Consider the following 27,887-nt stretch of genomic DNA (forward strand, 5'->3'; position numbering starts at 1 on the left):
AACTCTACTGCAGGTGGGAGTCCTGGAGCAGGGACAGCTTCCCACCTCACAGCAGCATCATGGCAGCTACGTCCCAGCATTTTCACAAGGAAGCTACAGGTCTCACACACACATCCCTGCAGGGAGAGTGTCCCTGTCCCCCCAAATCTGCAGCCTCAGCCAGCAAACAGATAAAGGGTAGAAGAAAGGGAATTTTATCCCGAAAGGAAGAAAGAAAAGGAGGTTTGAGAAGTTTAACCTTTGAAAAGGGTCTTGTTCCAGAAATACACAGAGTAGGATGTATTTATGGATGGGGTTTGCAAGGCCCTCACCAACTTTTTGCTTCAACCTGACCCACACTGGCCGAAATCTCTGCAGAAGCAGTAAGCTGCTAGATGATATTTTTTGCAAGGGGACAGGAAATCCAAGTACCAGACTCTCAGGGAAGGAGCACAGATACAGTCCCCAGATTCAGTGCCCAGCAGAAACAGGCAGGGTTTTAAATTTCACCCACCGGTTACTCTTGCACAAAATAGCTGGTACATAACTACAGGAATTGTTCATCAAATAATTACACTGAAAACTAAAGTGATTGAACCTGCTCAGAGAGAGAAAATAAAAGATGAAGATAGAAGATGATGCTTTAGAGGTGATTTTTTTTTCCTTTTCCAATCATTCACCCAGCTCCCTGCCTGAGCTCTATGAGCAGTGCACACTCAGGAGCACTCTCAGAATCATGGAACAGCAAACTGGAGAGGCAAAGAAGGAAAACACAGAAGTTTCTGTCTATCTCCTGTCTCTCTGTCTCAAAGGTCCTGACTAAGACACTCAAAGAGCTCCTCTAGAGCGCAAAGCAGGTGCGTGACCACTGTGGTGCCTACTGAACCAGGCATAAGCCAAAATACCATTGTTTTGATCAAAGAGTTTTAATTCCTATAGTAACCAGGAGGTCCCTCCAGCAGGAGCCTGGAGCTCTCAAGGTCAGAGCATCTTTCCAGAGGTGAGAGCATCTTGGTGCTGAGGTGAGCTGCTCCACCTCAGGGCATCACACCTCAGGGCTGACAAACACTGAAAGCCTCACATGGCCTGGTTTGCACCAAGGCCCCACATTACATCATCGTTCGGCCACAGGCTCACCAGAACCACATTCCTACCCCAGAAGCCTATTTTCTCCCCCAAATTAGTCCTGCAGTGCAAACACTGCTCAGACTGACAGCTGCTGACCAGAGTGGGGCTGCCAGGCCGTTTGCATAACACGGTCCGGAGCACGCTCGGCGGCGCCGGCTGATTCCTCGCTGCAACAATGGAAAAACCCAGAAATCTCAGTGAATAAGCCAGTCTGTGTCCTAAGTCAGCCCTTGGATTTCCTCCCTTTCTTGAGCCCGTCTCGCCTCTGCACAGGCTCCTCTGGGGCTCTGCAGCCAGCCTCAGGAGCAGAAATCTCAACAAGCTCACAGTTATGTGCTCGGCTCTCAGCTGCTTGCTGCAGCCAGGAACTGGCTGGAAATCAGTTCAAAATGTTCCAGTTCCAAACCCCACCCCACAACCCCTGGATCTCTCTCTTCACACTCACAGAAGCAGGCACTGGGGCTTTTAACTGCTTTGCTTTAGCCTTCTTTATTGGGAGAGCAGGGGACAGCCCCTGTGGTGTTAATTCACCTTTCCCACCGCTACCCTAAGACAGGAGCCAAGGCAGATCCCAGTCCCAGCTCCAGCAGTGATTTTTTTTGCTCTGCTACCTCTCCATCTCTTTACCAATGCCAGTGCTTTTCCCTTTCCACAGCTCTGCCTCAAGAGCCACAGGCATTGCCACCTACCTCTACACCACTGTCTGGCATTTCATATCCACCAGCCTATGTCCCACCACTTCCTTGCAGGCTCTGATGCTGCCCCATCCCTTGTTGGAAGGTGCTGGGTACCCTGACCATCAGCATGTTATCCTCAAGTGTTCATAAGAAAAGGCACAGTAGAAATTAAGACTGCCTTTGCACTCCCTTTCTTGGCCAGCTCCTCAATGCAGCCTAGATCTGCAAGTGTTCAACCAAAATTTGGCACTGCAAGAGCAACTGCAGCGCTGTTGGCCTTTGGCATGACCTCACAGCACTCCCACCTCCTCCAATCCTCTGTGAGAACAGGACCAGGAGCTTCTCCCCAAACCAGCTGAGGCTAAATAGAACCCCGGAGTCTGCTGGAAGCTCCAGCAGGAGGTGGCTGTGGAGCTCAGCAGTGCTCCTTGCCATACTGTTCAACCAAAACAGGCTGTTTTCCCCCCTGCAGGTGAATCTGGGCCCTGCTCAGCTCAGCAGGGACCAGGCAGGTTCTCCACAGAGCAGGTCTGTGTTGGTTCTTTCGGACTATTTGCCTCCCATTTTCCTCCAGAGATGAAAACCACCCCTGCACATCGCTCAGCAGCAGGGCCAGGCAGGGCCGTGGACACTCCTCTGCCTGGTGCCAAGGGGTTAAGCTCACAGTAAGTTCCCAAAGCCAGTTGTTTCCAACTGGCTGCTGCCTGCGGTTTGTGGGAAGGGATTTTGCTTTTTAATAACATTATAAATAGGGCTGTGTTCAGTATGCTGCAAACCCAGTTACTCTCTCTCTCTCCCCCACCCCATCTCTCTCCTCCTCCTGCTTCTCTTCCCACCACACTTAATTCCAGATCTGACCATGAAGGGGTCAGGCTTCTTCCTCGGTGTCCTCAGCCTGCTGGCATGTCTTGTCTCCACCACGCAGGCATGTCCCCCCAGCTGCCACTGCCACGGCGGAGACCTGCAGCACGTCATCTGTGACAACGCAGGGCTGAAGAAGATCCCCAAGGTGCCCGAGCAGACACGGCTCCTCAACCTGCAGAAGAACAACTTCCCCATCCTGCCAACCAACGGCTTCCGTGACATGAAAAAGCTGGTGTCCCTGCACCTCCAGAGCTCACGGATCAAGGAGATCTCCACCGGAGCCTTCCGGGGGCTCAAGAGCCTGGTCTACCTCTATCTCACTGACAACCAGATCAGTGTCATAAAGCCAGGAGCCTTCGATGATCTCTCTGATCTCACCTACTTGTACCTGGACAAGAACAAGATCCCAGACCTATCCAAAGGGCTCCTCTCCCCTCTTGTCAACCTCTTCATCCTACACTTGGGCAGCAATAAAATCCGGGAGCTGAAACCAGGGGTCTTTAATGGGGCTAAAGATCTGCGCTGGCTCTTCCTCTCTGACAACTCCCTCACCAACCTCCTACCTGGGGCCATGGAGGATGTAGAAAACCTCGCTGTCCTCCACCTGGACAAGAACCAGCTGAGCAGCTACCCTGTGAATGCAATGAGTAAGCTGAGAGTGCTGGAGGAACTGAAACTTTCTCATAACCCAATTGAGGTCATCCCTGACAACGCCTTCCAGTCCTTCGGGCGATACCTGCAGACACTCCACCTGGACAACATGAAACTGAAGAAGGTGAGTCCTTTCTCTTTCCACTTGCTCCAGATGAGAAACAGGGGGCTTGGTTTTCTTCTCCTTTACAAAGCCCTTGGTTTGCTGTCCCTCCCTTGCAGAGGAGAGGGGAAATGCAGGTCTGCAGGCTCTGCAGGCAGCAAGGCCCTGCATGGCTCAAGCGAGGGATGAGAGTGAGCACCCCACCCTTCTGTAATTTATGAAAGCCCAAATTATCTGATTAAGCCCCCTGGATGGATGCAAGGCAGGGCATTCCCTCCCAAGCTGGGAGGTGACACCAGACATTGAGAAAGGTACCTAGGATGCTCCAGGACAATTAGGAACCCCCCCTCCTCCCAGAAACAAGGTGAGGGATGAGAGGTGAGCATGTCCCTTGTACTGGAGGGCACTTCCACCTTGCAGAGCTGAGCTGCTCTGCCTCCTTTGCTCAGCCCAGGTACCTGCTGTAGGTTGGAAGAGGGAGACTCCTCAGAGGATCTGTGAATAGTCCTGGTTTCTTACCCCTGCCCTGCAGACAGGTAGGGGTACAGACCTTCATCTTCGCCTCCCTGCTGCCTCCCAACCTGACACGTTACAAGGAAAGGTTTGTTTATTGATGCTCTCTGAAAAAGAAGTCTCGCAGCATCTTACAAAGGGGCCCTGTTCCCACTGGAGGGGAGAAGGGACATTCAGGTATCCCAAAGGGCAAAACAACCCCCTCCTTTTTCTGTGAGAAAGCAGCGTCACATTCAGGGAATCACTTGTGTTAGGACCTCTGAAAAGCCAGGCAGTGCTGCAGAACCCTGCACAGCACCCTGATGCAGCCTGATGTCCTGGGTGAATCCCCCATGGCTGGAAAGGGAGGGTGCTGCAGGCAGAACAGAACAGTTCTCTCTGGGATGATGCTCTGCCAGGAAGCCCAAAGAGTATCCAGGTGAGGCAGGTTGGGACTGCATGGCAAAGCAACACCCACCACCACATGCAGGAAAATGTGATGAAGAAGAGAATTTCTTCACAACTCAGTCTCATGGGCATGAGCAGATCACATGAAAGCTACAAGAAATGCATCACACCAGAGTTTTCAAAGGGATAACATCCCAAAAAGCTCAAAAACTGGAATTACAGCTTGTCCAGGTGCAGAACAACACTAAATAAACCAGCTCAAAAATAGTTCAGTATCTAAGACCTTGTCCACTCGGAACATAAACCTCTCCAGGATGGGACTGAGCAAACTTAACACTTGAAAAGAATCTATTGACCTTACTAGGCAAGACCTTAGATGTGCTGCCACAGCATTTCTGTAGACTCAGTTCTAAGGCACATTCAGTCAAATATTGCAGCATAATGTTGTACTAGCTAGAGATACCAGAGTCGCAAGTTACGTGTTGAAGAAATTAGACTCTGGGGTGTTCCAGGGAAACAAGCATCCTTGGTTTGGCCACGAAGCAATGGTTAACAATTCTAGCCAGCAAAAAGGACTTTGTTTTTTACAGTGACCACCTGTGGACAGGAACTTTAAAGGCTCTTGTGCAGCCAGTGCCTTCTTTCCTCCCCAGCAGCCCAACAGGACACCAGTTTATGGGGTGAGCACTAACAGGTGTGGCTTCTGCAGCTTCAGGGCTTGTAAATACAAATCTTCCAGCTCAGCATTTTCCCTTTAAATCCTCAAAGGCCTCATACCCAAACAGCCCACGTGTGAACTTTGCACAGCTAAGAGACATCTAATCACAGAGGCCGCGTGATCCAGGAAATCACCACCAAATGCTCCAAGTGCTGCTGGCATCTTGACTGCAGCTCTTTCTCCTTCACAAACGTGCTGTCCTTAGCTGTTCCCTGCATGGCTGCAAGATTTTTGAGCTGATCAAGTGTAAACCCATGCAATTCTACCCCAGCCTAAATAACACTTGAGCAGAAGGAAGGACAGCCCTCAGGCTCCAGCACAGAGCTTCTCTTCCCCCCCAGCATCACAGACCCACACCGGACCCCACAGGGCTGTGTTGCACAGGCCAGGACCCTCCTCGTACCTCAGCATGAGACAGGCACCCCTGTCTGCGTATTCAGTGTAAAATAAATTAACAGCAGCAATCCTCCATCTAAATAAGGGATAAAAATCACCCTTTTCTTCCCAAAGACACGCTCTGGCAGGCGGCTCGGCAGCTGTTAGCAGCAGATGTGAACTCTTCTCATGGGGCTGGGAGAGGAATGAGCAGCTGAGACAGTAACACCACTGTCCAACCCTCCCGCCCCTTGCATGGCGTGCCAGCATCCCTCGGAGCAGCTCCACTATCAGCACAGTCCAACCTCCCAAGGTCAGCTCAGTTTTGGACAGAGAAGGCCAGCAATGCTGACTGTCCAACAGCTACAGGGATCTGGGAGTCTCCTAGCTAAGCTCTACTCCCATCCAGCAATGCTTAATTTGGAAGATGACAAAAGTTCATGGCTTAAAATAGTGTGTTTCCTCTGTCAAGGTTTTCAGCTTAGAGAGCATGTACACACCCTGATGGTCCATGAGAAGAGCAAGGTTCTTTTCAGAAATGGGAGCACAGGTGCTGGGCTGGGAGGCTTTGGGAAGACCTAGTGAGTGTTCTCTCCAACCTCTGGAGAAAGCTTTCCCCCCACTTCGAGAGGGGGGAGAAATGGTTTGTCAAAGCCAAGAAGAGCTTTGTGCTTTGTCAGGGAGCCCCTCTCCATCCATCACTGCCAAGGAAGTTTCTGTTGAGGGGTTTGCTTTCAACAGCTTTCCGACTTGAGTAACCATGGACTGAAAAATTTCAGGGATGAGGCCTTGGGGAAAAGAGGAGAGGGCTGCAGAGCCAGGTCTACAGCCTCTCTCTGCTTTTTGGCAGCTTTCTTAAGGGAGGCTCTACCTTAAAGCTTCCCTGTCTACCACAAAAAGACAAACTTTACAGCATCCCTTGCAAAAAAACCACTGGAAATGAGGAAAAATAGAGGAGGTTGAGGTGCTGGAAACCTGCCTGTATTTCTACATTGCTCAGATGCCAAGTGTAACTTTCCACTCAGAGACCCTGGGCACTGCCAAAGTCTACAGCCCCTTCAGACGCCACAAACACTCCCTCCTTCAGCCGCTCCAGGATAGGAAAGGCAACAGGCCTTGGGAGGATTTCCAGCCTTAGAAAGGAATATACCAGAAAATATCTTCATTTAGAATGAAGAAGTATGGCTCAAAAATAAAAAAGGCTGCCAGACTTCAATTTATTTAGGGATGTGGCTGCAAAGACAATCCCACATGGATTTGGGATGCAGCTCTCCTTGTAGGAGACTCCATCACCCACAAGCCCACCAGTATGTTGCCTCTCAAGTGTACAGAACTTCCAGCAAGCCAGGTCCCTGTTCACAGCTCCTTCTCTTGCTCTCTCCATGCTTCATAGAATGATAGGATGGCCTGGGTTGGAAGGGACATTAAAGATGATCCCTTTCCAAAACCCCTTGACATGGGCAAGGACACCAGGTTGCTCCAAGGCCCGTCCAACCTGCCCTTGAACACTTCCAGGGATGGCACATTCACAACTTCTCTGGGCAACATGTCCCAGTGTCTTGTTCTAATGATACTCAAAGTCTGGAACAGAGGCCCTCAGGTCCCAAGTCCCCATTCCCCAACTCCACGTTCCTCACCAGGAACCTTTGTGCTTCAGTTTGCAGACAACGCGTTTGCCGGCGTGACCGTGCTGAAAACCGCCCACCTGGAGAACAACCGGCTCACCCAGCTGCCCCGAAACTTCCCTTTTGACAAAATGGAGATGCTGACGATCTCCCAAAACCCCTGGCACTGCAACTGCCAGCTGGCACCTCTGCGCAAGTACGGCACCGTCCCACCCCACACTCCCCGGGGTCTCCTTGGGCCTCCTGAGCTGTGCCAGGACACTGCTGGCACACTCAGCAGCTCTCTCCCCACCCTGCCCTCTGATGTCCATGGTTTGTGCCTTTTTTAAGCTCCTCTTTTCTTTCCTCCCTGTGTCACAGGTGGCTGAAGGGCAACCGCACCCGTGCTGAGGACACCTGCTCCACACCAGCGCAGTACCGGGGACAGCCCATCAGGGACACTCCGGCCCTCCGCTCCTGCAAGCTGCCCACCAAGAGGTCCAGGAAGGGGAGCCGCCATTAAACACGTAAGATGGTTCCCTTTTAGTCACATCAGAAGCCCCAGCACCTTCTGTGGCATCCGGCTTAAATGCCACCAGGGTTTGGCTCACAGCAGCTCATCCATCCACCCACCAATGTCTCCACTCAGAGCTGCTCCATCTCCTGGCTCCATGAGCTCCCAGAGCAGAGCACCTGCCTGGAGCATCAGAGATGGAGTCAACTCTGTGAAACAAACACAGGGCTAAAGACAGGCCTGGGGCAGAAAGCGAGGGCAAAACATGTAAATAAATATAAACCAGAGAAGTAAGGATCCTGAAAACACACACGGAATAACTTTGAAATCTTCAGAGCTCCTATTGCAACATGGAAAAAATTTAATCTCTTTTTGCAGCAATTGTTGTACTTTAGGAAAAAAACCAAAAGCCCCGCACTGTAGCAGGATTTAAGCCTCAATCATGCTTCAGGCACCATGGTGATATGCACACTGTCCTACCAACAAAGCCCCATATCAAGTCAGGAGGTAATTGTTGTGCAAAAGGGATAAACACCGTATATCAAAACAAGGGTGGATTTAGTCCCCTCTTACCCTGAGCTGGGACCACACAAGCTTTATTTTTCTAACCAACTGGAGATGCTCAGCCCTTTGCCCTATAAAGCTCCTCCAGGTCTGGTGTGAAATCCAGGGCAGGACATTGCTGGGAAGTCTTGCCCCAGGCTGCCCAGCCCATAGGAAAATAGATCTCTTCCATAAGGAGCAGCTCTTCATCCAGCACTTGCCTTTCCACAACTACAATTCCCTCCAAGACAGTCAGGTATTTAAAAACAACAGCTGTTGCCTTCAAATGAGTATCCCAGAGGAGGGAGGTTCAAGACAGCAAATATTCTTTGGGCAAAGTGTCCTGGGCCAGGAGGTGATTCAGAGACAGGGCTGCCTTCCCCTCCAGCAATGAGCTTTTGCTGACAGCTACCAAGGCAAACACCGACTGTGAAAACCAATCACACAAACACCTTCCACAGCTGGAAACTACCAAGGGTATTAAATTCAGCCCACAGAGGAGCAAAAAAGCCACAACTGTCATCACTCCACCCCAAGCATTTTAGTTTTTCCCATCCCAGGAATAGATCTGGAGTTTGTACAGATTCCAGAGGATTTCGAATGAGCCTGTGAGTTTGTAAGCTCTTGGGAAAGGGACCTTTGCTCATTTGTTAAGGGAAGTGCAGTGATCCTGCACTGCACTGTATGGACAGAGGAGCTCATTGTGCCATGTTATGGCCATTTGGTCCCTACTTCACTAAGGATATGCACAACAGGATGGAGAAAGGAAATTTATGACCAAAATGTCAGGGATTATACCAGCTTCTCTGTGCCTTTCTAAAGTGGTTATTTCTCTTGTAGTGCCAAAGGGTTTTATGGATTGGAGATGGAAATACCGGTCATTCCATACAGGGCAGGAAAAGTTCTGCTCTAAGTATGGAAAAACTTCCGTTTTCTGAACCACAGTACTTAAACATAGTTTATTTACAGGTCTGACTCTTCTTAATCTTCTCTCCCTGTCTGAACTCAATCCCAGTTCCCTCCTCCATGGTGAGAGTAAGAAAACCATGACAATAATACCTGGGGTTTTTTTCCTGTAACACTTTCCATCCAGCTCCCTCAAACAGGTTTACAGGGGCTCATGAAATTGAAAACTATTTATTCCAGTCTTGCAGGAGACAAAGCTCGGTGCCTTCAGGTGTCAGTGTCAAAACACAGGTACACAAACCCACTCCAGTGTGGTGGGCATGAATCTTATGAAAGGACTCTGACTTCATCATGCACCTCTTGAGAGCCAGGCAGCTGTCAGATACAGGGGTCTGTATTTCAGGGATGAGGACTGACTTGGGTCACTGACTAAATTTAAGATAAAAAGCTGCTTGGTAGTTTCTAAAACTCCACCTGCCCTGGATTTTCAGAACCAGGGCATCAAAATAGTCCACTACTCTTGAAAATTTTGCTCTGGGTTTCCTTCCTTTGCCAAGAAAGTGCTCCCTGACCATCAGCACTTTGGGTAAGATCCTCAGGAGTCACACAGAGAGTTGTCAGAGTAGCTCAGAGACAGGACTAACCGATTTCCTCTGCTCTGGCAAGTTGTAACAGCTCCTTGACTCCAAACTCTTCACTTTCAAGTATGGGCTTAATCCGCTGATTTCAAAACAAACAGACAAATGTTACAAGTTTACTGCTCTGCTTGAAAAATCCCCTTAAAGATGTGGCCTTGCCTCTTTTTTAACCCTGGCAGGCTCCAGCATGGCCCGTCCTGGTGACCGGTCACTTCAACCATCAGAAAACTACTGACTTCTGAGTCCTTCCTTGAGCTTCTCCTACCTGTCAGGAAACACTTCTAATGTATCTGAACACCTCCAGCCTCTTCCGAATCCCTGCTTCTCTGCTGATCACAAGGATGGAATCCACCTTCTCAATCTTTTCTGACATCTATGTATTTTAAAAGAGGCCTTCTAAAAAACTAAACTATGCATGACCATACTAAGACAAGCTAAGCTAGATCCTGCCAGTAAAACACAGTCATCTTTCCCAGAAGAAACATAACCCATGTCCCTGATCAAACAGCTGGTCACCGTCTCTCCCATTCCAGAGGAGAAGGAGCAAGTGGGAAGGTAGGAGCATCCCTCCCCCAGCTGCTTGATAAGGAAAATTGATCTCAACCCATGCAAAGAGACTCCCCTGCCTTCCCATGGAGGGGACCCCTGCAGGCCAGGGCTGAGGGGACAGATGAAGCAGTTACCAAGAGCCGGTGGCCCCGAGGCAACAATCTCCCAAAATTGGCCAGAAATCCTTTATGGGAAGCAGTACTGGGAATCCCCAGAACTGGAGCCATCTGAAGACTGGATTCCCTCCCACTCTGTGGGGTCACCAAGACGTCCAAGAGGAGAAGGTGTGCACGGTGCAGTTGGCTTGGGCACCCCTCCTCTCCTCCCCACCCATACTCCAGAGGATCTAGCAGCACACCAGGGTGACTGTGGTTTATTGTCACGGCTATCACAATGCCACAGTTGCAACTCAACTATGTTTTTTAATCCTGAGGAGTTATATAAATATATGTCTATTTATTCCTCTGTAACTGAGTGTAAATGACCTTTAAGAGGGTGAAAACTCCTCTGCCTCCTATATAGAAATCGAATTGTATATTTTCTTATGTACATCTTCTGTATAAAGCTCTTGCTGCAAAGATGAATTCAACAAGTCTCTGTGAGTCTGTCTGAGGGCTGAAGGGATCAGGAGTAACATGAGACCAGTGGCACAAATATAGACTTAATCCTCTTTATCCCATGGGCAGAGCAACTGTTTGGGAGGGTTTTATTATTTCTCTCGCTACACAACAGGAACATGTGACACCTAATGAGTCCTGGGCTCTCACAGTAATGCTTGAAAATATTTTGTGAGGCCAAACTCAAGCTTACTATAAAAATAGGTAGCTGTCACCTGACAGAGTTCAAGCAGCAGCAACAAGGCTGTCCCTGGAGTTTCCAGCTCGGCATTAAGAGCATCATATCCAGGAAAAATACTTGGCTGCATCCAAGGCGGCTCCAGGACGGATGCCCTGGATTCCCCTGGTCTGTGGCAGAGCACACAGCTGTCCCCGTAAAACCCTGGTGCAGTCAGGGTCTGCCAACAACAACAGCCTAATCTGACTCCCAGACCCACGTGTTTATCCATCACTACTGGCTGCTTCCTCAGCCTTGGGAAGCAGCGTGGCACCAAATTAATTTCCTTTAGGGCAAAACAAAATAGTCCTTTTTTGGCTCAGCCATTCGCATGCAGATGGCAGGACCTGCCTATGAGATGTGTCACCTGGAGGGCCACTGACCCCCTTGCTGGTGGCCTTTCCCCCACATGCAGCACATGCTGGTGGCTCTTGCACAGGCCCAGGGTGCTGGGACACGTGGTGGAGCTGCAGCACACGTGGCCCAGCATGTGCTGCCCTTCTGGCGATGCAGCATTTGGTGCTGCACATGTGGATGGCACCATGCCCACGACCTGACTCAGACATGACAAAAACCATGAAATGAGAGTTTACATCCACAGGAAATCCAGGATGGGGAAAGAAACTCGACAGCTCCACAGCAAGAGGAATACAAGCATCCACCCACACCAACATAAACCAGCACTGCCTCTGCCATCATCATCCTGGCAGTGTGTCCAACTGAATGTTAGTAAAAGTTTTTAAATGAGCAGCAGAATTTCACTTAATGACATTGAATGTGATGCCTTGTCTTCTTCCAAAGCTTCCTCCCCAGACACCCCAGCAGCAACCAGGCAGAATCCTCACTTCTGTCTTCCAGCTCCTCTGAGCCTTCCCTCTTCAGCCTGATCTCAGCAGCTCAGGACTGCCAGGGACCACTCTGGTCCAGAGACACCCAAACTCAGCATCACACCATAACAAACACCCCTTGCAGCAACCACAACTCACCACAAGCTCTGGCATGTGCATCTTGGTGATAATTGTCCTCATGATCTCAGGGGGAACAGGAGAACCTGCAATGATTCCTGAAAGAAAGAGGAAAAGACCTTGGAAACCAGCTATTTATTCCCAGGAGAGGTCCCTCAAATGGTTCTGCACTCCCAGATTTAATGCTGACAAGACCTGTGGGATACACTGGTTCCTGTCAAAATACTTCCTAAATGTTTTTATACAGGTCCTAGTTGTTCTAGAAGCAAAGGCTGCAACAAGGCCAATTTGCCTTTCTCGACAGGAAAATACTCCATAGCACAAACCTAGTCCAACCTGTGGTTCCCCAAACAAGGAAAGATTCAGAGCAGAAAGAGGCACAGTTTTATAGTGGGACAAACGCTCCCATAGATCATCACCATAAAACCAAAAACCTTTCCTCCTGCCTTGCACAAAGCAGCCCTTTTGGGAGAGGGCAGATCCCACTTCCACCTATTCCAACCTAGGATGACAGAGCAGAAGAGGCAGGTAATATATGGGTTTTGCTGGGGAACTGGATGAGACAGGATCATTTTGCACATAGCAGAGATGATTAGATAACCTGCTAAAATATTTCCTTATGCTCCAGCACTACCCTCTCTCCGTACTGTTACTGCCACAAAAGGACTGGTGGTCTGCGCAGCTATTTGCAAGGTGGGCTGTGACAAGAGAGGAAGCTCCAGCACACGGTATCACACCCTCCAGTACTGGGATGAATGACTTCAGAAACGGGCAGGAAACTTCAGGTCAGAAAGAGAAATCTGAGCATGGCTCTGCTTTAGGGACCGCACCAGCCAGCCTGAGGCACAGAAAGCATCTGCTGCCACGCGGTGGTAGTTGGAGAGACAGGAGTCGAGGAAAATCAGGCTGTTCTGACATCTCCCCTTGCAGCTAAAATAGAAAGGTCCTCCCTTAGACTGCCTTAAGATGAACGAGTGCTAAAATACATAATGATGGAAGGACTCGCCAAGGAAAGGAAATGTAGCATCAAATTAACAGGAGAAACATAAGGCTCATGCAACTAAATTCTTCCCACCAGAAGAGATGTTTGCTCACAAAACTTGATACAGCCTCCCAGCAGGGAACCAGGAATATCCTGGTTCTCAGGATTTTTCCATTTGAGTTTTGGGACTTACCTCCCCGGAGAGTTGACAGGTCATAGGAGTCAAAGTCTGGCTGGGAGAGTATGTCTATGAACATGGTGGGCGTGCCGAGGAGGAAGGAGCATCTTGAGGAGAAAGGGAAAAAAAGGCAAAGTTGCAGAGGTGGAACTGGAGGTATCCCCAGCTCAGCACCCATCCCATCCCATCCCATCCCATCCCATCCCATCCCGGGCTGCAGAGCAGCAGCATGGAAGCAGGCACAGCAGAGTTGCTGCTCAGCAGCACACACAGACTTACATCTGTATAAAACAGAGACACAGGTACATGTATACTGCAGACACAGCAACAGCTCTTTTGTTTCCCAAGCTATACTTGAGGAACAATCTGGAAACACAACTATCCCAGCAGCAGAGCTGGACTTGGAAAAGAAGGGCAGGTGCTCAGATGAGAAAACACTGCAGGCACAGCAAACCAAGACACCACTATGCTTCCCAGACAAAGCCCTGTGGTGACATGAAGGATCCCTGAATTTTGGGAGGAGGGTGACACACTCCCAAGCTGAAAAGGCAGATTTTGGCTCCTGAAGTGCCTGTGCAATTGAGTGCAGCAGCAAATCTTCCCATCGTGGGAAGGAAGAGCACAAGCAAGGTCCTGGCAGGTGGGGCAAGGGAAGAAGCAGAGGCACGAGGCCAAGAACTGCTCCTTAGCAAAACAGGCTCTCACTTCTCTCGAGACACGGCCTCCAGAGCAGCCTTGCCCTCGAAGCTGGGCGATGAGAAGATGCAGGAGGTGCCGTGCAGAGCCATCACCATGCAGCCTCCCACCGATGCCAGGCAGTGGTAGAGGGGCACAGGGAGCCCACAGCGACTCTCCTGGGATCAACCAGACAACAGTGAGGAGAGAAGACCTCCCAGGGCATGTCCAGCCCACCTCCTTGCTGAAGAGCAAAGATCTCAGCAGAGACATTTTTCCTGATCCACGTGGCTGGAAATCTGACATTCCACTGTGTTCCTGTTAGGTGAAAACACAACTGGCACATCCTACCCTTAATAAAAATCAGTTTGGGAAGTTTTAAATGTCAATATTTCATCCTGTAATTTTGCAATGTCTCTTCTTTGCTGGACACCTTGGTCTGGTATTGCTTATACATCATATGCCAAAGCAGACGAGTGGGAGTGCTGTGAGAGGCATGAAATATGCAGGACTTGGCACATGCTATTCATTTTACTTTGTTTTTTTAAAAACACCAAAGGCTCTGAAGACTGATTGAAACAACTCATCTATGCTCTGGATCAAAGCTGATATGTTAGAAATAAGTACTTCAGAACTACAAAAGAAAATATTTGTCTTTAGCAGTTTTTAAAAGAAACCACAAATAGAGAGGTCGAACCCTGATAAGAGTTATAAGACTGTAAACATGACATGAAATGAAGTAATGTAAATCAAATTAAAACCTCATTCAACAGAATTCAAAGCTAACATCCAGAGTCTTGTAATTATTCGAAATGAGTATTCACCAAAATGAAAAGTGATTAATTTCATGTTTTTCTCCCACAAAAAGATAGCTTTTTTTGCCTAAAAAAAAAAGCTTCACATGAAACTAAAATGAAACATCAATGAATTCCATTGAAATGCAAAATGTTATGCATTAATATCCCTCAGTGTCATTTGCAGCAAAACATCCTGCCCCTTCACTGAGTAAACACCAGCATTCTCCACACATGTGGTCTCTCTGTTGCAGCAGAGGCCTCCCCAAACCCCATTCCCACCAAGACCCACCTGGTTTGTGACCCCCAGCCTCAGACCAACCAGATTGGCATTATTCACAATGTTCCTGTGGGAGAGGGTGGCTCCTTTGGGGCTTCCTGTTGTCCCCTGGAAGACACAGGGCATTATGCTATAACACCACCTTTTCTGAGGGTGAGCTCAGGGGAGGTTCCCCAGGCAGACTCTGGGCTGATCTTGCACTGTTTTCTCCTATCAGACCTGGGAAACTGTTTTTACTTCTTTAATAGCACCTGAATCCCAAAAAATAGCCCAACTTCAGCTGAACAGAATTCACCTGGCCCTGTCTCATCTCCATCATCCCTTGACAAAGGGCTGAACAGAAAGAATGGAAGAAGGGGAAATGCTAGAACACTTCTTCCATCCTACTGCAGAAGCTTGAAGCTTGGTCTCAGAGGGAAATAGGAAGAAAATGTGATGTGTGGCATTGCACATCTCTTTCCCCATGTCCCCAGTGAGGAACCCAACCCCAGGGCATGGAGCCAGCAGGGCACCTACTGAGGTGAACTGGATGTTGATGGGCTCATTGCAGGACAGGGTCTGCTGCACAGCCCTGAGCTGCTTCACGTGGCTGCTGTCCCCAGCCTGCATCACTTCATCCATGTGGAAGGTGCCAGGCAGCTTCGAGTCACACATGATGACAATGGACAAGTCAGGTAGCCTGGCAGAGAGAAAAATACCATCAACAGTAACAGAACAAGGAGAAAAGTGCCCAGGTCAAACCTCTGGGCCAGCCTAACTTGTTCTCTTCAGATGAGAGCCTCTGTGGATCCTTCTTCAGCAAAGCCCCTGTTCTGCAGCTGAGGGACACAAGGCAGGACGTGGCTGTGAGGTCAGTGCAAAGACACCACATGTTCCTAGCTCACCTTTTGCTCTTTATTCCTCCTGGACTGGATTTTTCTAGCTCAGGACATGACTGTTTTAGAATATCATAGTATTTCTGTGTTTTAAATTGAGTGGGGAACACCAGTGCCTGACAGCCAACCTGTGAAGGGAGACAGAAACTCATGAAAAGTCACGTTGGGTTGATGGTCAGGACATGATAAAGAGCAGCCACCACCAATACAGGAACAACATCCAAGGACAAAAGCAAATGAGCCCTTACAGTTGTGCATTCCTAAAACCCCCCAAAAGCAGGGCTGTGCTGTCACTGCACACCAAGCATCCCCAGCCTGGAGCCAGCTGTGCAGCCAGTGCTTTGCTCCTCTCCACTGAGGGATTCAGGATGATTTTTGCTGGTCAAGAAAGCAGAGCTGCAGCCTAAGGTTTCCTCCTTGCCCAGGATCAACACTCTTCGTTATGGGAACAAGGCAAACAACTGATTTTTCAGATTATGAGTCTCAACTAACAAAAAGCCCAGTCCCAAAATATGAAGAAATAAAGAAAGCTAAAACAAATTAATTTGTGTTGTTTTGGAATGAGGATTTTTGAGGAACTTTGGAAAAACAAGGAATTCTAAAATCTGCCTCTAAGATCAAGCCAAGATTTTTTTGTGGAATTCTTTTGAGCTGTTCCTTTTCCTAAGATTTTTCCACCTCTTTTTAAAGCACTAGCTATTTTGAAAAATTAAAACATTTTTCATTCAACCCTTACATTTACATAATCCCAAAACAAAGCACCTTAATTACTCCAAGAATTTTTTTTCTCTTTCAGCAGAGGAGATTTGCTGAATTTGACCCAGATTTGCAAACTGCTTTCATCTTCCAAAAAATGCATTAGTGTCAAATAAACTATTTACATAAATGATTTACTCAGCTGTTCTCATTATTTTCCCAGAGTCCGGGAAATAAGGAGACAAAGGCTACGCCAATAAATTATTTGTAAGTACCCTCTGGGCTTTGTCAGAAAGGAAGATAAACATTTGCTCTATTTTCTGGAACAGGCTGCCCAGAACCCAGGGGACTCAGGCTGTTTTGGGCCTCTGCAACTTTTTACTATTAGTTCCTTCAAACTACAATTCTGGTTGAACCAGCTCTGAAAAATAGATGCTACATGAGGAGAGGAGCTTGAAGGGCTGATGCTGGACAAGATAAGAGTCTCTGGTTGGGCCTCTCCCACTTGGTCTCAACCTGAATGGCAGCAGACCTGTCTTCAAAGAATGTAAAATATGAAAACTCGTCATCAGTTTGCTTTTACAAAGCCCTGGAAATACAGCAGGAATCCAAGGAATGCTTATTCCACACATATTTCAATGTATACTGATGGGACTGCACAGACAGACAGGATCCAAAAGGAAAAGCCCTAAAATCTCCAGAAATTTTGTTATGCAAATCAACAAACACAAACAAATCCTTAGGGTGGTGAGGAACTCCAGAGATGCCAGTGTCAAAGGTGCATAAAAAACTGGGAATGCTGGCAAATCTGGAAGGGCAAGACAGGAGCAATTCCCAGTGGAGCTGAAGCACATTTCTGCTCTTACCCCATCAACATTCCAGATTACACCAGAGGAGAAAATCAGAGGAGATGGAAAGGAAAACCAAAGCCTTGCTGGGGAAAAAGGGAAGAACTGAGTTGCGCATTCCAGCAGGAAAGAGAAGCTCAAGGACATCCACACCCTGGAAGAGATGGTGCTCTGCTGCAGCACGGGGTTCAACCCCAATGAGAACAGAAGTGAGCAGCGGGACTGCTGAGAGGATTAAATGAAGGATGAAACAAGAATTCAAATTGCAGCCCAACAACCCAATTACAGAGTTACTGATACAAGAGAAAAGTTGCTAAAAATGATCCACTTTCTAAGTAAAACAGTAACTTGGATGGTGCTGGGAACATTCAGAAGTGGCTCCCTCTCTTCTAATATCAGCCTTTGATTTATAGCTGAACAAACCACAGTGAACAAATTAGCTGCTTAATCTTAATTTTTAGCCATCAAATGTTTAATAACCTGAATTCCTCATTATTTGAGCAAGGGAGCCTGAACAGTTTAAATTGATCAGTGCAAACTCAAACCCAGGCAGGTATTCAAGGGTAGATGAGGTGGCAGGATCAGACAGCAGAGAGATGTTAAACAGTGGCAATACCTAGGACTTAAACCATCTTAAATCCAAGAAGGCCAGCCAGCCTCAGACAAACCTGGGAAGGAGAAATCAAGCTACCAAGTAGACTTGTGCTTTCTGAGGTTAAAATGAGGTCCTTTCTGAGGTTCTACTTTCAAGGCTGAGATGCCAGATGGTGATTTTTGCCCTGAGCAGGGGGGGCAAAGAGGAGATATCTAGTCCTGCATTTTTTCCCTCATCCCATGGTAAATGATTGCTGGCAGGGGTTGTGGGTTGCTGTAGTACTGGCAGTACCTGGCTGTTAGCAGACAGAGAGGGATGAGAAAGATGCAGCAGTTTCCATCAGACAGGGAGGCAGCCACAGGGAACAGCAAGAAATGTGGCCACTGGATTGCAGCTTCAATCCCTCTACACATCCACCACCAGCCCTGATCTCCAGCCAGCTCTTCCCATACACTCAAATCTTAAGCAGCTCATCTGCACCACGTCCCCACCACCCCCTGCAGCAGACAGTCCGTGCCATACGAACCTTCCTGAGCACAAACTCCAGCTCAGAGGCCTGGTAGGCTGGATTCACAGATACCTGAAGAGCAAGAAACAGGAAGTTTGATCACCTTCTTGCCTTGAACACCCTCCCCCCTAGCAAAGATTCCAACAGAAAAGTTGCCCCAGGGTTAAGCCACACTCAGAGCCCCTCCTCCAACACAGAACTAAGAGCTCACCACCACAGGGATTCCACATTCACAGAAAAAATACCTGAATTCTGTGTTTGTGCACAGGAAAACAATTGCAGAAGAGGTTTATGTGAGGTCACATAGTCAAAACAGAGCTTCAGGAACAGAAACCAGACCTCCTGTCTCACAGGAGTTGATCCAATCCACTAAACTAGATCAAAACTCTTGTGCAAGTCAGGTTTCTTGATGGACAACCATGATAACACCTTCTTCTACTCGGCCCTCCACAGAGTGGCCACTGGAGTTAAGTTCACCCCCAGGTTTCTACTGAGCCACGCTCTTCCACCCTATTCCTGCAGACACTGGAATGAACCAGGATGGAGAAAAGGAGCAGAAGGCAGGGTACAGACCTCAGCACAATGCACTGCCTAAATAAGGTGTATTTTGGTCATGTTATCAAATCAAAATTGGCTTTTATGGATGTGCAGTCTGGACTAGATTTTTAAGTGAGCATTTGTTCCATGGAGCAATACATTTGGAAGGGATCCAACCAGCTGGTAACCAGTTAGGACAGCAACATCCCACATAAAAATGATCCTGTAGAGAAAAGCACATCTCCTCCTATTAACAGCTGTTGCAGGCACTTTTTTTGCTGCTCCTCCCTCTGCAGTCTGCTTCCCTACAGAGTGGAGGACAAAGATGCAGAGAGCTGCACAGACCTTCCTTTAATGCTTGATTCAGCTATAGATGACGTGCCAGGTAACGGCACAGAAAAAAGAGACAAACTTTATTCTCCAGTATTTCCTATTGCTTCTTGGACTCTATTTCCTTTCCCAATAGATTGCTACGACCCAGACACAGCAAACTCCGTACCAGGATGATTCCTGCCTGGGCAGTTGCAAACTGCATGAGAACCCACTCGTATTTATTGGGTCCCCACATCCCCAGCCGGTCTCCCTTCCGCAGGCCAAGGGCCAGAAGTCCGGCTGCTGCTTGGTCCACCTGAAAAATACAACACAAGAGCCTAATGATCACACACAGGATGCAGTGGGGATTATTGGTCTCCAGGCACTGCTTTCTGGAGAAAAAGCATCTTCTTTGTAACTGAAATGCAACAGAATGTATCTCCCCATAACAGTCCATCAGCCCATGGCTGCAGCAGCTTCTGAGCCTGGAGCACAGATCAGCCCCTGCTCAGCAGGTTGACTGAAAGCATAAAAATAACAAACCTGGAACAATACAACAAAGCAGGAAGGAAATCAAAATAGGCAATTATGTTGTTGCAAGTTACTTCTTGCCCAAAGACTATTTATTGCCAAGTTCGTCATCAATTCCACTTAGGACCAAGCCTCACCCATATGCTGGGCCCATCCACACTGGTGGATCTGCTTCCCTTCTGGCTATCACTTACTTCAAAAAGGATCTGGATGAAGAAAATTCTATCAAGTGATTTTTGACCAGGGCTCCTGTCCTCAAAAGTCCTGTGAGGAGTGACTGGGGAAGCTGGGGGGGCTCAGCCTGGAGAAAAGGAAGCTCAGGGGGGACCTTTTGGCTCTGCACAACTCCCTGACAGGAGGGGGCAGCCAGGTGGGAGTCAGGCTCTACTCCCAGGGAACAGGGGACAGGATGAGAAGAAGTGGCCGCAAGCTGCACCAGGCTAGGGTCAGGCTGGACATTAGGAGGAATTTCTTCACTGAAAAGGTTATTAAATATTGGAAAAGACTCCCCAGGGAGGTCCCTATCTCTGGAGGCATTAAAGAAATGACTGGACATGGCACTCAGTGCTCTGACCTACATGACAGGGTTGTGTTCGGCCAAAGGCTGGACTTGGCCTTGGAGGTCTTTTCCAACATGAATGATTCTGTGATTCATTAACTCAAATTCAGCCACTACATTAACAACTACTTTATTTTGCAGGATCATAAGCGTGTTTCAGGTGCACAAATGTATGTATAAATACTCTGACACATTCAGGAAATGTTTTATAGTTTTGTTAAGTTCTCAAATGAATTTATAAAATCTACCTTGTAGGAGATATGAATTTGAGGAACGATTTGATTTAGTTCTGAATTACAGCCCACTTCTTAAAATCAGGGTGAACACAGCTAACCTTGTTTATCTGAATGGATGTGACCAAAACAATAGTAAGCCTAAAAACAAACAAAACCATTTTTTCCTTTCAAAGATCATATCATACATTTATTAGAAACCTCACAGGTAGTTAGTCGCTCCATTCCAAAACCAGATAAACATATATTTGTATATGCACACATACATACACATAGATACACCCACACACATCTGTGCTGATGATACTGAGCCCTAGTCCTTGACTTTGTGCATTGCTTTCATGCTTGGATAAAAACCTTCCCCACACTCAGGGCCTCTGATAGGCAAAGTGACTAATCCAGAAGGTGGAGTCTACTCCAGTAGAGAAAAACACCATAACACAGCCCATAATCCATCAGATAAGTGTGATAATTTTTAAGTATGAAGGTTCATTATGGGATATTCAACGAGCATTTTGCATATGCCACTTCCTCCCTGCCATGTCAAGGTTCTGAGGAGGATGAAGGTAGCACTCACCCGTCAGTGTGTGCTGGAAATGCGCTGTTCCCTCTGCGCCAGGATGAAGGTCCACCCACACACAATTCACCTCAGTCCTGAGCTGAGCAATGAAACTGTTTCCCATTTCTCCATCACACCTGCTGCTGTCATCCACTCACCTGAGGGGTGAACCAGGCACTCACCTCCTCTTTGAACTGAGCAAACGTCTTCCGAACCCCATCCCGGCAGAAGACCAAGGCCTCACGGTCGGGAAAGCGCTCCACAGTCTCCTCCAGGCACTGGCCCATGGTTTTGTCAAGAAGAGGAATGTCTGAGGGCCCCTGGATGTAGCTGCTGGTCACCTTGGGGGACACGGAGGGCATCCTTGTGTGCAGGGCACTGGGAAAGAAAAGAAGAGGCTGTTTAAGATAACCTGTCATTACAGTTCTCCCCATCTGGAGGGATTATCAGCCTGCCGATGACATTGGGAATACCTCATGCACATTCCTGCACCAGTGGGAACCACAGGCAGCTGCTTCAGTGGGTCAAGATCAGGAAGACTTCCAAGAGGACTTTGAAAGCTTATGCAGTGGCTTGGGGCACAGGGACAACCTTGGTACCCCCCAGGGCACCCACATGTGTGTCCACACCAGCAGGCAGAACAGGCAGAGCCTCCATTCCTCCATGGGAAACCTGGTGGGGAAGGAGCCTGCACCAGGCCTGCAGAACCACAGCCTGCTCCTACCATCATTCACCTGCAGTGAAAACTACTCAAACATGTTGGAATGCCTGGACAGAATATGAGCTCTGCAGTTCACTGAGAGATGGCAATTGGGTTTGGTCTTTCTGCAACATTAAAAGGTATAAATAGCTGAGAATTAACAGGATCAAACCAATTTGTAGGTAAGTTCTCCCAACTGACTGAAAAGAGCAAACAAGTGAGAAAGAGAGAATTAAAATTAAAGAGGTCAGTCTCCAAAATGATCAGCAGAGAAGAGTCTGATCCTGCAGAATTAAAACTGTTTAGAAGAGATCAGAGAAGTTGAGCTCTAACTGAGGTGTCTGCAAAGGAAAGGTCTGTGTTTACAACAGCAAGCAGCTGTACACGTCCTCTCTCTGACAGCTGGAATGTAAAGAGTTTATGGGACTGAAACAGCATCAATAAAACAAGGAACTACCAGTGAGATGAAGGGGGAGAAGAGCAGAGGCAATACCACAGCAGGGAGGAGATGGCCCCCACTGCAAATTTGGGACAGAGGGGGAGGAGGAGAACAGGGATGGGTTTGAGAAGAGCAGTCCTGGGCAGGGCAGGAGCACTGAGAGGTGCTGGAGGCCAAGAGGGAGGCCAGTGAGTCAAGAGAGGCAGCAATGAGAAGATGTGGTCAGAACAATAGGGAAAATCATTTAAAAATCATTGAGGCTCTCCCTGAGGTCTGATCATCAGTGGAAATGCAGCAATCTCCCCTCAAACCACAGCTCCTGACCATCTGAGTGCTGCAGTTCCTACCTTGGTTTCTTTCTCCATCTCCTACAAGCCTCTCTCTGCTCCAGCAGCCACCTCCCACCATGCTGTCCTCCTCCCCAGGCAAGCCCCCCATGTTCTCTGTCCCTCCTCATTTCCTCTCTGCCTTCCTCCACCACTTCAGCTCCTCCATTCCGACATTAGGAGACAACCAGGAGGGACAGGGCTAAGGGACACTTGTAAGGTGCATAGAACAGAGGCTGTGTATAATTCAGTGTATAATGGGGAAATCCCTGCCTTAAAGAAGAAAAACAGCTCAGCCTAAACTCCCATCTACTACGGGATCAATATTCTACAAAGACTTGGTGTTACTGCCCCAAAAGATTTGTTTTTCTGCCCACAAGAAACAAGTCTGAACAGGGAGTTACCTCCTACATGAAGTGAAATTCAATATCCAGAGAACAAAAACTAGATTTTACCTTCAGGGGAGTACTGTTCCAAGAGACAAGTGAATTACCTGACCCTTTTTCCCCCCACTGCTTTTCAGCAGAGGGAGAATTGTGCAAAATCCCATGGGCTCTGTTCAGACATCCCTCCTCACCGAGCTCTTGGGCAACTCACATCAAGGCTGTAAGGCTGCCTGAGGAGGAGGGAGGACAAGTGCTAAACTGAGCTACCTTTTATTGTTTGAAAACTCTTGGGCAAAGCATGTAGATAAATGAGGAGATGAAAGAAAGCTCTGAAGAAAGGGGCCTTTATAAACATAAGTTCTATAAAATAAAAGGTAGAAAAAACTCTCCCTAAAGCAAGGGGAGGATGAATGCTCCTGGGAGAGCAGTAAAAGCCACCGGACCCACAACCACTTGCTGTTTGAAACAGCGACTGGAGAAGTCCCTGTCCCCTGTCATAGCTCACGAAGGCAGATGAGGAACCCTCAGGCTGTTTGTTAAAACGTTTAATGGGGCCAGCCATACTCACATCTCCCTCAAGCCAAGTAGTCTCCAGTGTCAGCAGAGCCCGTCTCTAACTCCCCTGCCTGGGAAGGGCTGGAGCGGGCAGGGAGCAGCTGCTGGCCTGGTTGCATAAGAGCTCTTCCCCCAGCAATGTCTCAGGGGGCACTGGGAGCCAAGCAGGCTCAACACTGGGAAAGATAAACAACAAAAGACCCTCACAAAAAGAGACTGAAGAGGGGAGGAAATACTACAAAATTCAGATTAAGAAAATTCAATCAGAATCCAAAGTGTCCAGCTGAAACAGTCTCCTGCTCTGCAGTCAGCTTTCAAAGAGGTACTTGCACAACCCTGCTTTGCCAATGAAAAGGGCAATCTTACACTGTCATGTCTTGGCAAAGCATTACACAGATCAGGCTCTCTGGGCTTACTATCTCAATATTTTCCAGACCTGAAGAGCCAAAGGGTTTCACAGACTTTTCAGAACCAGACTCTTACACTAAATGCAAGAAGGCACAAAGCTCCAGGCTTCACGGCTTGGCTTCCTCCCTACCCCCAAACATGAGGATGAAAGTGCATCAAAGAGCAGTAAAAGATATCATTACAAAGCCACATGCTCCAAAATACTGAGAAAACAGTGCTGTATTTCACAGTGTGAACACAGCTTGCTCTCAGAGGTCCCAAGCATTCACATTTTCAAATGAAAGCATCAGCAGTACTGAAATTAGAGGCTAAGAAGGCTAAGATCTCTCATGCTCATTACTCAGAGTCACTGACTCCTCTCAAAGCACTAGCTCACATCATTTCTTCAAATGCATTCAAGCAAAATTCTCAGCTGCCATCGAGTCTGAACTCCCCAAACTCTGGTCTGACATTCACATGTGCTTCAGCATTTCTGTAACACAGTGGCAGAAGTGAAAGGTGTGAGATAAAACACAGCAGCCTGTTGGAAGCACTGGGGGTCAGGAGTGGAATAAAGGAGGCAGACACAAGATATGTTCATTATCAGCAGCATCGTGCCGGAAATCACATAGGGCTGGTCTCCCTCCTGCCTACAGCCAGCAGCGAGTGTATGTATCTGATCTGAGAGAGTGTATCAAGAGACCTCTACAAAGAAAGAGTCCAAAGGATTTAGAAATAATCTCTGTGTTCATCTTTGTTACACAAAACAAGTAATTCACCCTTCACCTGTTCCTACAAAGCACTGGTGCTGCTGGAGATAAAATCAGACCAACGGTCCGATATTACGACAGCTCTCATTTCCCTGACTCAGCCGAAGGAGAGCAAATAAAACTCTGCTTGCTCTTGGGTGTCAAGCACAGACTGTAAACCACGACTTTTGGAGAGCACATGCCTTTTGTTAGCAGCATGTTTCAGCAGCAAGACAGCCTGCAAATGAGCCAGCCTCATCCACAGGCTGTCCCCTGCAAAACTCCGGAACCCTGGAGTTCAGCAACACAGCTGAACAGAGAGATATCAGAGATGAGGGAAAAATGCATCCTCTTCCCTGCAAAAGGCAGGGGAGCAGCCAAATCCCAGCAACCCCAGAACTCTCCTGCCTGATGGCAGGAAGCAGAAATGATCAGACTGAAGCAAGCACTCTGGACTAATCCTAGGAGCTGTTTGTACTTTTCTCTGAACAGCCCCAATCAACAGGGGGAGTTGTTGGTATAAGATAACCAGCTCTGTTTTCACCTTTAACTCTTTACCAGTCTCTACAGAAATTATCAAAAGGGATGAGAGAGGAATGCAAGGCAGGGTAACCTCCTGTCCCCTTTGCAGCGTGAAGGACACTGACCTGCTCTGTGGTGCCATCACCTCTGCACCTGTGGGAAAGGCCCTGCCCTCCCAGGGCTTGGGAACTGTCCTGACTACAGAAATCATACTTGGAATGGTTCACAGATTCCTCTGCCAGTTCCTTTGCTCATGGACATCTACCAGGAGCTTCTCTCCCCAAAGCAAGAGCTTCTGGGTCTTTTGTGTAATATGACTGCAGTTAAAGGGTGCTGCAATTTAACTCCACTCTGTTCTCATTTCCTCTTTAATCTGTTGACTAAAGAGTTAACCGGATTCTTACTTCTTTTTTTGTTTTGTTTATTTTTCTTTAAGGAGAGATCAACTTCCCTGGGTTTTCAGACTCCTCCTGCAGCAACTTTCTGGTTATATTTTTCCACTGTGCCTCTCTGCTCTCTGCACTCTCCCTGCCAAAAGGATAAACAAGCCTACGAGCAGAATTTAATAAACTTTTTTATAACATTACTAGAAAGAGTTTACTCTCTAAGTACATGCTCTCTTTCTCCAAAGGCTTTGTGTTCCTGTCCCTCAGTTTCAATCCTGGGCTGGAGTGAGCTGCAGTGAACTCTCTATCATGCTTCCCTTCTGATCCTATTTCCTAAGAACAGCTTTTGAGAAGGCAGTCTTCACACACCCATGATGAAGCAGCTTCAACCACCTCACTCCTAATGTCAAACCAGCTGAAAAGAAACACCCAAACCCTGTCTGTGAAAAACAAGGAACCCACCACCCCGTTCTTGGAATTGCTCACTGGAAGTCATTCATCCCAGTGATTATTACTCTGAATATCAGCTAAACCTTCAGAGCCTGTCCCAAAGCCAGGTGCTTCCCATTGCTGTTTTTTCACACAATCTTGCTCCAAGAGGCAGCACTGAAGAAAAGCAAGGCAAAGAACTTGCCTGATTTCCCAAGCCCCAGAGCTCCTTGGTGTCCTGGACCTGCTGTGTCACCCAGCACCCTGGGGGCTGCAGGACCACAGGGGGACAGGGACACTGACTGCAAGTGAGAGCCCTGAAGAAGGATGGGGAAGCCATTTGTTACACTTCACATTGCTGCAATCCGGATGGAGCTGCTGCTCAAAGTTCAGCCCTTGCCGTTCGTTCACATCCCTCCGCCCACCGTGCAGGGCTCATCCCTGCCCCAGGCCCACTCCCAAGCTGGGGGGAAGCAGATCCAGGGGATGCAGCCTGCCTCCTGCCACTTTGGAGGGGTTTTAGGGTTAACCAAGAGTTACACACCGAGATGAACATGCCCTCCCTGCATGCAGCCACTGGCCTGGCCGGACACCCACAGCGCCCTGCAGCTGTCCTATAGCCCCTGTCCCCCATCACACATGGTCTCCACATATCCTCTGCAGCCTCTGTGCCCTACAGCTCCCCTACCCCAGAGCCCTCTGCCCCCTATAGCCCCCATACCTTCTCATCCACAGCCCCCCTGTCCTCTATAGCCCTTATTCCTTCTCATCCACAGCCCCCTGTCCCCTATAATTCCTACCCCTTATAGCCCCCAGTCCCCTACAGCTACCCATCCCCTATAGCCCCACAGCCCCGCACCCCCTATAGCCCGCACCCACCTGCCTGGCGGGGATCCCGGCGGCCCGCCCGCCCGGCGCAGGAGCTGCAGCCCGTGCCGGGACAGCGCTGCCAGACGGGCCGTGGCCATTCCTTCAGCGGCGGCAGCACCCGAGCACCCGGCGGGACGCGACCCGGCCCGTTCTGTCCCGTCCCGTCCCGTTCCGTCGCTCGGTGCTCGGGGGCGCTGCGCTCCATGGCGCGCTCCATGGCCCGCCCCGGCCCCGCTCCGCTCCGCCCCGCCTGCGGCTCCCCGCGGCCCCGGGACCCTTCACCCGCCGGGAGGAGGCACCGGGGGACGGGGAGCAGAGAAAGCGCCCGCCCTGCCCGGTCCGCGAGAGGAACTGGAGGCTCAGAGGGAGCCCCCAGAGTCTCGCCCGGGCACTTGCCCCGTCCTCTGCCGGTCCCCATCCCAAGCTCTGCGCTGCAATTCCTTCCCTGTACATTCCTACTCCATTATTTCTTCTTCCCAGCCTGTTCCATCAGCCTGACACAGCCACTGTTACACCCCGAATGAGTGGAGATGGACTTTGGTGCAAGAAAACCACCATCATTTGCCTCCACTTACCTCTACCTGTATCACTTGGTGCCCAAACCCTGTGAGTCACCAACTGGCCTCCAGCCCTATCCCCTCAATGAGTTATCAGTTAGCACCCCACTAATACCTTTAGACACTCCCTGTGGAGAAGAGACCAGCTGGGAACTGCAGAGCCGCTCCAAGGCTGGGCACGCTGAGACCTCCTCACCTAAGGGCAGAGGTGTGGGCAGGCACCAGGTAAGGAGTGTGGTGGTGCTGAGCTCTGCAGCAGCACTGATGCTGAAGAGGTGACACAGTGTATCCGTATCACATCAAGCACAACACGGAACAAGGGCATAAATATCAACCTCAGAATGACGAATGTCAGACATCAAAGCCAAAAATGCGCTTGTAATGGAGTGAAATACCAACTGCCACCAGACCCTGGTGTCTGACACTTGCTTTTAGAAACAGGAAGGATTTTCCCCGATGCGCATCTAGTTC

The 27,887-nt window shown here is 48.8% G+C and overlaps 2 protein-coding genes across 2 annotated transcripts in view; one reads left to right on the plus strand and one right to left on the minus strand.

Annotated features, from left to right (window-relative positions):
• ACSF2 (acyl-CoA synthetase family member 2) overlaps positions 1-27,056 on the minus strand; it is a 35,967-nt gene extending 8,911 nt beyond the window's left edge. Inside the window, exons 1-10 of the mRNA XM_042032458.1 lie at positions 26,869-27,056; positions 21,293-21,488; positions 19,416-19,544; positions 18,398-18,451; positions 15,742-15,860; positions 15,374-15,536; positions 14,870-14,965; positions 13,814-13,962; positions 13,124-13,215; positions 11,970-12,046 (exon numbers count right to left, since the gene is read on the minus strand). Coding sequence (XP_041888392.1) covers positions 11,970-12,046; positions 13,124-13,215; positions 13,814-13,962; positions 14,870-14,965; positions 15,374-15,536; positions 15,742-15,860; positions 18,398-18,451; positions 19,416-19,544; positions 21,293-21,488; positions 26,869-26,957 — 1,164 coding nt within the window. The 5' untranslated portion in view covers positions 26,958-27,056. The remainder of the gene's footprint in view (positions 1-11,969; positions 12,047-13,123; positions 13,216-13,813; positions 13,963-14,869; positions 14,966-15,373; positions 15,537-15,741; positions 15,861-18,397; positions 18,452-19,415; positions 19,545-21,292; positions 21,489-26,868) is intronic.
• On the plus strand, positions 2,549-10,733 carry CHAD (chondroadherin). The gene is made up of 4 exons (XM_042032460.1): positions 2,549-3,423; positions 7,053-7,216; positions 7,381-7,526; positions 9,780-10,733. Exons 1-3 carry the CDS (start codon positions 2,644-2,646, stop codon positions 7,520-7,522), a joined length of 1,086 nt encoding a protein of 361 aa, XP_041888394.1. The 5' UTR covers positions 2,549-2,643; the 3' UTR covers positions 7,523-7,526; positions 9,780-10,733.
• Positions 27,057-27,887: the final 831 nt, after the last annotated feature.

Source organism: Corvus kubaryi, unplaced genomic scaffold (genome assembly GCF_017639235.1).
Source record: "Corvus kubaryi isolate FWS band 111438036 unplaced genomic scaffold, C.kubaryi_AGA036_p1.0 37353, whole genome shotgun sequence".
NCBI classification, from domain to species: domain Eukaryota; kingdom Metazoa; phylum Chordata; class Aves; order Passeriformes; family Corvidae; genus Corvus; species Corvus kubaryi.